The sequence below is a fragment of the Dipodomys ordii genome, unplaced genomic scaffold, assembly GCF_000151885.1.
Source record: "Dipodomys ordii isolate 6190 unplaced genomic scaffold, Dord_2.0 Scaffold40, whole genome shotgun sequence".
Taxonomy (NCBI): domain Eukaryota; kingdom Metazoa; phylum Chordata; class Mammalia; order Rodentia; family Heteromyidae; genus Dipodomys; species Dipodomys ordii.
In genome coordinates this window covers 12,349,399-12,361,779 of record NW_012267256.1, presented here as the reverse complement: position 1 = coordinate 12,361,779, position 12,381 = coordinate 12,349,399, and the positions used below count along the sequence as shown (strand labels likewise).

Below are 12,381 nucleotides of genomic sequence, written 5' to 3'. Positions count from 1 at the left end.
TTTGAACAGAAAATGACACTGGTACATTTTGTTCCTTCAAGGAACTGAGTGACACTTTAAAGAGAGAAGGAGAGGAAGTGTATGTGTGTGTGTGCTAGAGAGAGAGAAAGAGAGAGAATAGAGAATAGAGAGAGCTAACCTGTGTGACTTTTGGTAACTCTGGGATACATAGTAGCTATTGGTAATTTTTTGAGAAAGAATTTTCGGGGTTGCAATGGATATAAGGCCAAAAAACATCTTTTAAGCCACAGGAAAAAAAGCCATGCTTGCTTCCCCAGACCTGCTTTCACACTAAATTCTGACTTGATTCCCAAGAGGGCTGATGTAATTCAAAGACGTCCTTCCCCACATAAACCCCTTCAAATGTCAAATACATCTTCTATGCAAGCATTTGTGGAATTGGTTTACATGCCAATTTGAGAACTCTGGTACTTTTGAATCAGACCTCTAATTCTAAATGAAAGGAAGTGACATTGGGTATATTAGCTGGAAAACAAACAAGCAAACAAACAAACAAAACAAACATCCCAGCAGGGAACAGGGGAGTGGGAAGCATCAATAAGTTCCATCAACAAAGAAAGAGGTTGTTTGTTATTTATGACTTATGCCTGAAACCCTAGCTACTCAGGAGGCTGAGATCTGAGAATCAAAGTTTAGAAGTCAACTGATTCAACTAAAGCTGAAAGATGCTAATATCCAATTAACCAGCCAAAAGATAGAGGGAGAGGTGTAGCTCAAGTGGTAGAACACTAGTCTTGACTAAAAAAGTGTGTGTGGGGGGGGGGGGGAAGGGAATGCAAAGCCCTGAGTTCAAGCCCCAGTACTGGAATTTTAAAAAAAGATCCAACTTAAGTGGGAAATGGTTTTAACTAAAGTGCTTGTACAGAGCTAAGGTGAATTGTTCACATACAAAACTTACTTGTAAACCAGGCGCCCGGTGGCTCATGCCTATAATCCTAGCTACTCAGGAGACTGAGATCTGAGGATCACAGTTCAAAGCCAGCCTGGGCAGGAAACTCCGTGAGACTCTTATCTCCAATAAACCATTACAAAACCAGAAGTGGCACTGTGGCTCAAGCAGTAGAGCACTCACCGTGAGCTGAAGAGCTCAAGGACAGCTCCCAAGCCCAGAGTTCAAGCCCATGACTGACCAAAAAAAAAAAAAAAAACACTTACTTGTGCTACAACTTTCTAAAGAAAGCTGATTTGTCAAAATTCCGATTTTATGATGAACAAGGAAAGCCGCTGACTGATTTAAAATTCAAAGAGATGCAAGATTCTAATAATTTCCTTTCAATTTTCATAGACAAGGTAAGTAATATCACAAGGGCCAAACAAAATTTAACATCTGCTAAGGAATTTCTGACAGCTGTTCAACCTGTATCAAATAGGGGGGGAAAATGTTTTTTCTTCAGAACGTGTTCAAATCTTTAGCCAGATGTTACAGATGCACTGGACCCTTCCAGTTACCAGAGAGAAGGCTGGTTAGTCATTCTATTATACAGGTCAGAGGGAAGAAGTTTCACAGTGTCTTTCACAGGTATCTAAAGAACATATTCTAACATTTTTAATGGATAAATTGACCTAATTTCTGCAGTTCAACAAGTTACCTTCACAGAGCAGACACCGCTTTTTGCTCTATGACCAAAGATGATAACACATGCCTCTGTCATTCAGTTGGAATCAACCCATTCTTTGCCACAAACCTAGGAAAAATTTAGGCCAAAGGTCATGACAGACTTTTGGACCCAGAGTTGTCCAGATCAACGATTTCAAAAGCCATATAGCTTTGCAAAAGAGAAGATATTTGTTAACTAATGATAACATGAAGAACGGTCATTATATCACATTCTGTAATACATATAAAAATGTTGATAAAGACAATTCTTAATACAGGACTAAAGACCAAAGCGTTTCATACATTAAAATAGGCTTAATGCAAAGGAAATCATCTATTAAGATCATACCTCCCCCATCCCCCCAAAAATATACTAAGAGAAAAAGAACCCTACAACTGAAGTTCTGGCAAAAAGGACAGAAAACTTAGCAGTCAGCAAAACAAGCAGTTCACACACACACACACACACACACACACACACACACACACACACTCAGAAAAGACCAAGTAAGGAAAACAGGGCCAGACATTACATACAATTTCTAGGTATGGATAATGTCTTATGAAGATAGCTCTATGTAATTTACCAAAACAACTGGTAGCATTGTATCTTTAGTGTAGGGAAAAAAATGTCAGTTCTTCAGAAGTCAGAAGTTTAGAGTATCTACACAATACTTCACTACCTTGTTACTGACTTTCTTTCAATATTTCTGACTTATCTTATTTAATAATACAAAAAATATTCCTGTCTTGGAAAATGTGCTAATATTGGACTTCATAATATACAACTACTATTTACCCAACAAAATATACCTGTCAATATGATGAGTGTCTAGCCCTCCAGATATATATGAAATGTTGGAAACCACAAAATAAATGCTCCTAATTGGTGATTACTAATAGTAATAACACAACAAAGTTACACTCTTCTCAAAAGATATATCTGGATGTCTACATATACCTATGTATTGTCCAGTTATTGGAATTCTTTCAGAGTAGCTCTTTTTTCTTTTCTATTATGGGGCTTGAACTCAGAGCCTGGGAGCTGTCTCTAAGCATCTTTCTGCTTTTTGAGTGGTTAATTGGAGATAAGAGTGTCACAGGACTTTTCTGCCCAGGCTGGCTTCAAACCTTAATCCTCAGATCTCAGCCTCCAGAGTAGCTAGGATTACAGGTATGAGCCATTGTCGCCTGGCCAGAGTAACTCTTGAAATCAATTATATTTTAGCCAAGTAACAAATAAGTCATTGCTTTTCCATAAGACTAAGGTAATGCTCTAAAAGCAAACCCACACATCACTTATGAACACTGCAATATTTCAACTCAATGGCTAATATTTACAAACTAATAATGATAATAATAATAATAGTTAATATTTACTGAGTATTTCCATACCACTTTATCTTCCCAACTATGCAATTAGGAGAAATGCCATATTATTTTCTTGATCAGACAAAGACACAGAGTTCTTGCAGAAAAAGAAATGCAACTTGACCAGGGTTACAGAGCTAGTTAATGACAGAGCCTGCCTTCTGGCAGACTCCATAATCCACAACCTTAGCTTTGTTTTATCTTGACTCAAGTCTTACTATAAATCCCTTTGTGTTTGACAATAACCATTTGCATAAGAGGTCTGCTAACTATCAGCCAGTGGTCTAAATTGTGACCACAGTCTGTTTTTATAAATAGAGTTTTATCAGAACAGAGCCAACCTATTATTGTCTATTGGTGGTTTGTTTGCTTGGTTTTTTTTGTTCTCCCACAAAAAGGGCAGAGGTATTTGTGTCTGAGACATATGGACCTACCAGGCATAAAATATACTCCATCTGGTCTTTTACAGAAAAGCTTGCCAATCCCTAATTTAGAAAGATATGCCAAATCAGGTGAAAATTAAGTTTCTGGATTAAGAATATAAAATAAGAACCTTATCTGAAGACATTTACCTATAAAGCTGGACCAAGCAACAGACATGAATTAATTCAAACTAAGACTATGAAATATTATCCCAAGTTACCAAAGTTTTGCTCTAGTATCATGAAAGGTGACTCTTAATCTGTAGGTCGGGTTAACCCTGCACATTCAGCCTCTGATCATCTTCTAGTCACTCCAGCACCAACTGAGAAACAAGAACAAAGCATGGCATCATCGGCCACTTCCCTAGATACACAGGAAGTTGGGCTGGCCAAGTCCCCAGCACCTGGTATGCTGGTATGTCACAGAAGTGGATAAAAGTTCTCTGGCTAAATTTAAAAAAAAAACCACAGTGTAGTCAACCCAGGACTACCATAGGGACTTCTACCAATGGGCACCCCAACTATTTTCTGCAACTTTGAACCTGAAATCATCAGCCAAGTGGTGAGTTTCCACCTCCTAAGTCTACTTTTGGCCCTTTCTCTGGGACACACACACACACACACACACACACCCCAAAGAAGGTCCTCTACCCACGGTGGGCACTTTCTGATCTCTACATACACACACACACACACACACACACACACACACACACCCCAAAGAAGGTGCATCTACCTCTACCCACGGTGGGCACTTTCTGATCTACACACACACACACACACACACACCAAAGAAGGTGCATCCACCTCTACCCACGGTGGGCACTTTCTGATCTACACACACACACCCACACACACACACACACACACACACCAAAGAAGGTGCATCCACCTCTACCCACGGTGGGCACTTTCTGATCTCTACACACACACACACACACACACACACACACGCCCCAAAGAAGGTCCTCTACCCACGGTGGGCACTTTCTGATCTCTACACACACACACACCCCCCAAAGAAGGTGCATCTACCTCTACCCACGGTGGGCACTTTCTGATCTACACACACACACACACACACACACACACACACACACACACACCAAAGAAGGTGCATCCACCTCTACCCACGGTGGGCACTTTCTGATCTCTTGCGTTAATCCCTCCCCGGCGGGCAGTACCTGTACTCCCGTTCCTGTAGGATCTCCACGGGGTCCAGGCCTTGTGGTTTCTGGATGGGGCTGATGCGGCTCTGCTTCTGTTGCAGCTGCAGGACGGGCGAGGGCTGCCCCGGGCCGGGCTGCTGCACAGAGGGCCCAGGCACGGCAGCCGCAGGTGGCTGGGCAGTGGCTGGAGGTACAGGTGAAGGGCGGCCACTGGGCGCTGGCACCGGCAGTTTCTGGGGGGTGCTGAGGCCACTCAACAGCTCAGGCCCGGAGCCTGCAGGACAAGAGACATGGGCAGGGCAGGACAGGTGGAAGGATGCTCCAAGGGTCACACCCTGGCCTCCCCTGGCCCTCAGGGCCCAGAATTGGAACCACTAAGTATCTTAAACACCAGAGGGGGACAGAAAGCAAAGGGGGATAGGAAGGAGAGAGAAGAGAGGAAGGACCGGGAAGGCGGAAAGGAAAAAGGAGGGGGAAATCTGTATTCCCCTGGGGAAAGGGCCTTCACAAATGAACATTTGCCAAATGTGACCCCCAAACTGATTCTTGGGTAATAAACCGATCCAGGAAATGAGGGCTTATTTTCAATGTAATGCTCCACCGTAGGTTTTTTTTTTTTTTAATAAAGAGTAACAGGTGCCTTTGAACTTCAGAGTTTTACAATTAGGTGCAAGTTGGCTTGCAGGCAAAGGGCTCTATGAACCCCTTTTTGCTAGGCCTACCCCAGTCCTGTCTTCCCATGAGAACTAAAGCCTAACAACAGGGCAGCTTGCAGGTCTTCTGATGAGAACGAGAAAGAGCTCATACTTTCCCTTAGCGACTTTAAAATACATACCAGGCTCAATCAGTGAGTCTCAGGAACTTAATTGTTTCTACCATGTATTCATAGATAGTTCTACATTTAGTATCATGGGAGAAAATTAATAAAATTAATAGACATTAACAATAATAAAAATTAATGAACAGTGAGATTCAAAAGAGCATTTTCTCAGAAGAAAATGACTTGTAATCTTTAGGTTTCCCAAACCTTTAAGTATTACTAAATTTAGCTATGGTCATTTTTCATATTAAAACTTAAGGAATTTAAATTAATTGCTAGGCATAGACCTAAAATGAGAAATGTTCCTTCTCTCCTTTTACATTAACTTTTTAGATAACTGAAAATTATAAATAAGATCAGTGGTCCTAATCTAATAAATTAATATATTTAAAAAAATCTCAGTATCTAGATGTTAACACCACTGATAGGCATTCTTCCAAATATTTTCTATACCCTTTAAAAAAAATTAAAGCTGAAGTTATTAAGTTCAAAAATAATAGTCTATGCACTCAACTTAATAATTAACCATACAAAGGCATACATTATAACAAATAGGACACATTTATTCAATTTCCAGCAAACACCATTTAGCAATGGGCTTAAATGACAATTCAAGGAAAGCTATAAGCAAACATTTTGACAGAAGGAATTCAAAGAATTAGTGCAAACTGCTGAGAAATACCGTGTATGTCGGCCTGCAACAGTGTATGTGTGTGAGTATGTGTGGTATGAATTGTTCTTTCTTTCCTCTCCTGTGAAAGTAGGCAAAACTTCCCCCAAAATGTGCAACCAGATAAGATTTCTTTTTAAAATAATTTGTAACCTTTATTCTAGGGGCTGATGAAGAAATCTGGGGGGGGGAGGGAAATGCAAGTCATTTTATATTTTATTTTAGGCATGTACCATTGTAGTGAAGGGGTTAGTTTTTCAGCTTTGGTATTTATGTGTGTATGTGACTCATCTATATAAAAGAAAATCATTTCTAAACATTACATTGGGGTTACTAAGCATTAGAATGAGCTAGGGAGGAAATTTTAAAATATCCTTCCTTTGTGATTACTAGTCAGTCATTCTACTGCTAAGCCATGTCTCCAGCCCTTTTCTGCTTTATTTTTCTGATGAGGTTTTGCGTTTTTTTGCACAGGACCGGCCTTTGATCTCAAATCTCTTTGTTGATGAGGTAACAGGCACAGGCTCAGTCTGGATCTTATTTTATTAAAATAAAATACATTTTTCTTTTTCTTTGTTTAGATCTGAGACCAGGACTTGAACTCAGTACCTAATGTTTTTGCTCATTGGCTAGTGCTCTACCAACTGAGCCATGCCTCCAACCCCTAAAGAATGATTTTCATCTTCATTGCTTTAACTGTGACCAAGACAAATGAGAGGAGATAGTTTCTAAGTGGTTTTTAATTCTCTCTGATTCTATGGATATCTTTAATAAGCCCAGGACTGGTAGAATCAAATATATTGGACGTCTTGCTATAAGCACACTAAATAGCACTTACTACCTTTAGGTCCTCTAAAAAACCCCACCGCATTTGATTTAAAAAGAAGAAACTTAGGAATTTACCAATAGGATGACATCACACTCATCACTTTAACTCTGTTTTCAAAGCATTTGCAGTTCAAGTAATTCAAAACCACCTAAAAGCGGGATGCCCATATATTCTTCACATGTTCTGGGCCTCTCTTCCTCAGCGTTTCTGCTGTAAATACCAAGGCAGGAAGCAGAAGCCTGGGAGGATTCCCTGAACTATTCAAGTCACTATTTTTAAAACCGTATTTAATCAAAGCGCAATATCCAAAGCACATCTGTCATTTAGTCATTATTAGTCTGTGCCTACAAACTACATCAGATGGATACACACACACTCACACACACACAAGGTTAACCTCATTTGATCACTTAAATATAAAGACACTTGAATGTGACTGATTCACTTTTGTTGTTGTTGCTGTTTTAATTTGATTTTCAATTTTTGTTATTCATGCCTTTATTAAGGGGCTTGAACTAAGGGCCTTGGCAGAGTCCCTTCACTTTTTTGCTCAAGGCTGGCACTCTACCACTTGAGCCACACCTCCATTTCAGCTTCTTGCTGGTTAACTGGAAATAGAGTCTCATAGACATTCCTGTCTGGGCTGGCTTCTAACTGTGACCCTCAGATCTCGACCTCCTTGAATAGCTAAGATAATAGCTGTGAGCCATCACAACACAGCTGGTGCTTTTTTTTTTTAATCATGTATTCTTCCAGAAGAAATGGTTCACTTCAGCTCTATCATCCATTGGCTGTATCATCCTGACCACATTACCTAACACTCTATGCCTCCGTTACCTGTAGAATAGGTTTCAAACAGTGCTAGGGATTAGAACCCTGGGCTATCTCACAGGGTGTAGATGAGGACACGGAGCAACGCATCCACATGTTCAGATCTTTATTGCCACCAACAATGAGGAGGTAAAGAAGTCTAATTAAAAACGATCCTAAGCTTCACAGTGACACTTACCCACCAAAGAAAAATATCCTAGGAAATTAGATTCTACATTAGTTGGCAACTTCAAGGGGATTCTTTTCTAGAACAAAAGTTTCAAAATATTGCTATAGTTCAACACAACTCAGCACAAATACTTAGATAAGTCAGCTTGCCACTGGCTTCCTCAGAGCTGCTTTGAGAGCCACTTGTAAGCTGAACAGCACAAGTTCATTTACTGCGTGGGTTTATTGTCTCCTCCCTCTGAGAGATTATATAAATACTTCTACTTAGAGGCTGGAGAACCAAATGCAGCTTGCTACAATTAGACATGCCCAGAATCTAACGACCTATTTATTAGGTTCTGTGTTGGTCCCACAGGTGGTTTATAGGATGCCTTTGCCTGGCTGGGTCTGCACTCCAACCACCAAAACCTTCTTGACCCCTAAACACTGGAGGTCCAAGACCTATGACCTTTCCCTGATATCCTCAAACAGAAGACAAACTGCATTCTTTAGTTTGTCTCTCACACACCATTCTCCATCAGACCCAATTGAGGCTTAATTGTCAGAGGTACAAAATGCCACATGCTTCCTCTTCAAGCCCTTGGCTTGGGAGTCTTATTGGAGCCATGCCTTACCCTCTAGAGGGGGTCCTAACCCTGCTCAGAGAGGTCTTTACTAGGTACATCGCATCTTATCATGCCTGATCTGAAGAAACAGGATAAAAAATCATTAGGTAAACTATCAGTTTACATAAGTGCCAAATGCACAGAATAGCCATACAAGCACAGTTTCTGGGCATTCAGAACTCCCAATGGGCACACGGGACATGTATGCACATAAGAGTATTAAGCTGGAATTTAAGTGGAGAATAAATGCTATCAGGAGAATTTAAAGTAAGTACATTAAGAAGTTTCAGATACTAAGAAGAAAAGGGGAAGAGAAGGCCATGGAAACACACACACACACACACACCCCTTTTATTTTCACACACACACACACACACACACACACACACACACCTTTTATTTTCTATCGTAATGTCCCCTGCCTTTCCTTCCCCTAACCGCAGGCTTTTTTTTTTTAACCCCTAAAATGAAAAGTGAATCAAAATGAAAAGAAAACCATGCCTTGGTCTTGAGGGCTGCCCACAAGAGCAAGGATACATTCCTCAGTACCAGAGACCAGCACTTCCCAAGAGAAACCACGACAGAGCTCAGTGTGCAGGCCTCCAGCCAGCCCAGAATTCTCTGGTGGTGGCTTGGACAATGCCACTTTTGGTGAATTCTAACTTTGGAGTCTGTTTCGGTTAGACCAGCCCAGCCCAAAGCATTTCCTTTATCCTTGAAGAATACAGGAAATGAGACAAAAAGAAAAATGGAAATGCAGCTATCGTCAGGTAAGCAGACACCCTAAAATTTATGTTCCCTTGAAAGTTTAGTGGGGTATTTATAAACAAGTTTAGTGAGGGTACTTATACTATTTTTAAATAAAAAATTTTAAAAACAAAGTTTTTTTTTGTTTTTTTGGGGGGGTCCGGTCGTGGGGTCTGAACTCTGGGCCTGAGTGCTGTCCCTCAGCTCTTCAGCTCAAGGCTAGTGCTCTACCACTTGAGCCACAGCGCCACTTCCGGCTTTTTTCTTTTTGCTTATGTGGTGCTGAGGAATTGAACCCAGGGCCTCATGCATGCAAGGCAAGCGCTCTACCACTGAGCCACCTTCCCAGCCCCAAAACAAAGTTTAATATTAACTTTAAGGAACCTTTGCTTTATTTTGACTTGTCCTAAATGACAATCTAACTCCCCTCCCCTGAAAAAAACCCAATAACTTGCATTTGTCAAGTAAAGTTATCTATCTCCCTAGAAATTAGATTTGCTGACAAGTTCTGCAACCTGTGACTACTTCTCACAGTAGAAGGAATGGATCTTATATTTGAAAGAGATCCTTCCCTCTTTCGTTCACAACCTTCTCATCCATTCTGCCATGAAACTATACCTGCTCAAATATTTTCATTTCTGAAAGAGTGCTGGGAAATGCAAAAAAACAAAAAACAAAAAACACCTGAGAAGTGGGTCATAAAGTCTCTCTGAAGACAGGGATCAGATAAAGGGAAGATGTAAATTTTAGAGATGGGTAATCAAAGAGAACCTTCTTTCTCTGATATGAAAGATGTATATACAAACTGGGTCCTTTAGGACATAAAAATTTTGATTATGCATATGTGTCCAAATAACTGACATCCTTCCAGTTTTACTATTGCGTTCAGACCCATTATGTTAAGATAAAAAAGTGTCCCAAATCAGTAACTCAGTGTCCTACCTATTAAAAAACATGGCAGAATCTTGTGCTGAAAAAAGTAATTTTAATAATAATGCCTATGGAGGCCTAAAATCAACAATCTGCATGTACAGGGGATTACGTCCAGCTGTTCAGGCCCCAGATCACTATCCTTTGGAAGGTTCAGACTTTGCTCCCTCGTCTGCGTCTAGCCATCAGCTATCTGGCTGTGACCAGCCGACCTCTACATCAACATCCTTTTAGTTAGCACTGCTCTTATACCGAGAACCAAGAGACAAAGATGACCAACTGTGTTGACATTGTCTGGGTAAGAGCAAAAAGGCATTACTTAAGAAGTTGAGGTATTCTACTCTGCTCTTCACACACAGGAGAATAAAGCTTGAATTCTGGTACCCATCTTTTGAAACCAATCCTTTCCCCTGACTTAAGAATTTGAGCCTGGAAGGAGCCCATAAAGGGAAAGCGACAGGAACATTTGCTCTCCAGTGAAGCTGTTGATATGTGACATGGGCAAAGTCTTACTGAGGAGGGGCAGGGTGAGCCTTTTTTTCCTTCTATTTAGCTGTATTTTTTTTTTAATTTTTGGTTGTGGGGCTTGAGCACACTGTTCCTCGAGCTCTTTTACTCAAGGCTGGCATTCTACCACTTTAAGCTCCACTTCTGGTTTTCTGGTGGTTAATTGGAGATAAGAGTCTCATAGACTACTGCTCAGGCTGGCTTCGAACCACGATCCTCAGATCTCAGTCTCCTGAGTAGCTAGGACTACAGGTGTGAGCCACTGGCTCCCAGCTTAGCTGTATTCTTTATTGTTTTAAAACTTATTGACGGTTCTAACTGTCGTTTACATCTCAGTCCCACTGTTTGGTCCTATATGATCTTCTATTTACCAAATGGCCACACAGAATTCAGAGTACAAAATTATGCTTTTATACTCTATAAAAGGCTGTTATCATAGTCTGAATGTTTGTGGACCCTGCTCACCTGCACAATTCCTATGATGAAATCCTAACTTCTCAAGTGGCTAGTATCAGGGAGTAATTAGTCCATGAGGGAAGCTCTCTCATTAATAGGATCAGTGTCCCCGTCAGAGTCCCTGAAAACTTCCTCATCCCCTCTGTCATGTGAGGATATAGCAAGGAGGTGTCATCTATGAATCAGGAAGCTCATACTCACAAGACACCAAATATGCCAACCTTTTGGGCTTGGACTTCTCGATCCACCCAGTTGTTGATGTTTGTTTAATCCATCCAGTTTGCCGTATATTTTTATAGTATCTCAATAGACTCAGGCACTAATTGTTTTTCTTGTTTCTTTTTCTCTTCCCTTCCTTTCCCTTCTGTTCCCTTTCCTTCTTTTCATTTCCTAGAGCTAGGAATTAACCCCAAAGCGTTGAGCACAAAATACTCTATTATCGAACTACAGCCCCCGCCAACTCCCTAAGACACACATTCTTTTATTGTTGTTTTGTTTTGTTTGAAACAGGCCAGGTTGACCTCCAAAAGCTACCAAGTACAAGTGTGCACCACCACACCTGGCTTAAGATGCTCATTCATAATGCTACAGTTGACAATGAGAAGAGTTCATATTTCAGATAGCATATCAACTCTTGGGGCTGTATGAAAAAGAAATACCAAGCAAAAAATATTTTTAAATTTAAATAAATACCAGTCTGATTATGTCCCATTGCCCAAGTCTCCAAAACTAAGAAGAACACCAATCTTCCTACTGTTCTCAGTAGCGTGTGGAAACTTGATCAATGAGTAGATGGCATTCATAGGTACCAATATCAAGGGAGCATCCCAGTTCCCACAATCCAAAGCTTCCATCAGAACTTTCATCAGATTTTATTAGGAACCAAAACCTGTCCAAGTGGAAATGACCTACAAGGAAGACCCATCACTCTATAACCCCTTGTAGAATTCCATTCTCAGGGATCAGGCAGAGCTATTTAGATTACATCATCTCTGCCTGATGTATAATGTCATTATGTAAGTGACTTTATCCTAGGAGCTTCTGATTTTGTCCCAACTAGTCTAAGAAATGGGTCATGTAGAATCTATTAATCTATGAAGAGCAAATGTTATTGTTTTAGTATATTACAAGAAGAAGAAGAATGGAGATGATCATACTAATACAACCAGATGTCTATATCTATGACATCAGTCAATCCCAGACAGAAAATATTCAGGGGAGCAAAATGGCATTTGTCC

At 40.5% G+C, this 12,381-nt stretch overlaps 1 protein-coding gene across 4 annotated transcripts in view; it reads right to left on the bottom strand.

Annotated features, from left to right (window-relative positions):
* Smarca2 (SWI/SNF related, matrix associated, actin dependent regulator of chromatin, subfamily a, member 2) overlaps nt 1–12,381 on the bottom strand; it is a 171,243-nt gene that overhangs the window by 133,083 nt on the left and 25,779 nt on the right. For all 4 annotated transcript variants that reach the window (XM_013018450.1, XM_013018453.1, XM_013018452.1 and 1 more), the window contains exon 5: nt 4,596–4,854. In XM_013018450.1, the coding sequence (XP_012873904.1) occupies nt 4,596–4,854 (259 nt within the window). The remainder of the gene's footprint in view (nt 1–4,595; nt 4,855–12,381) is intronic.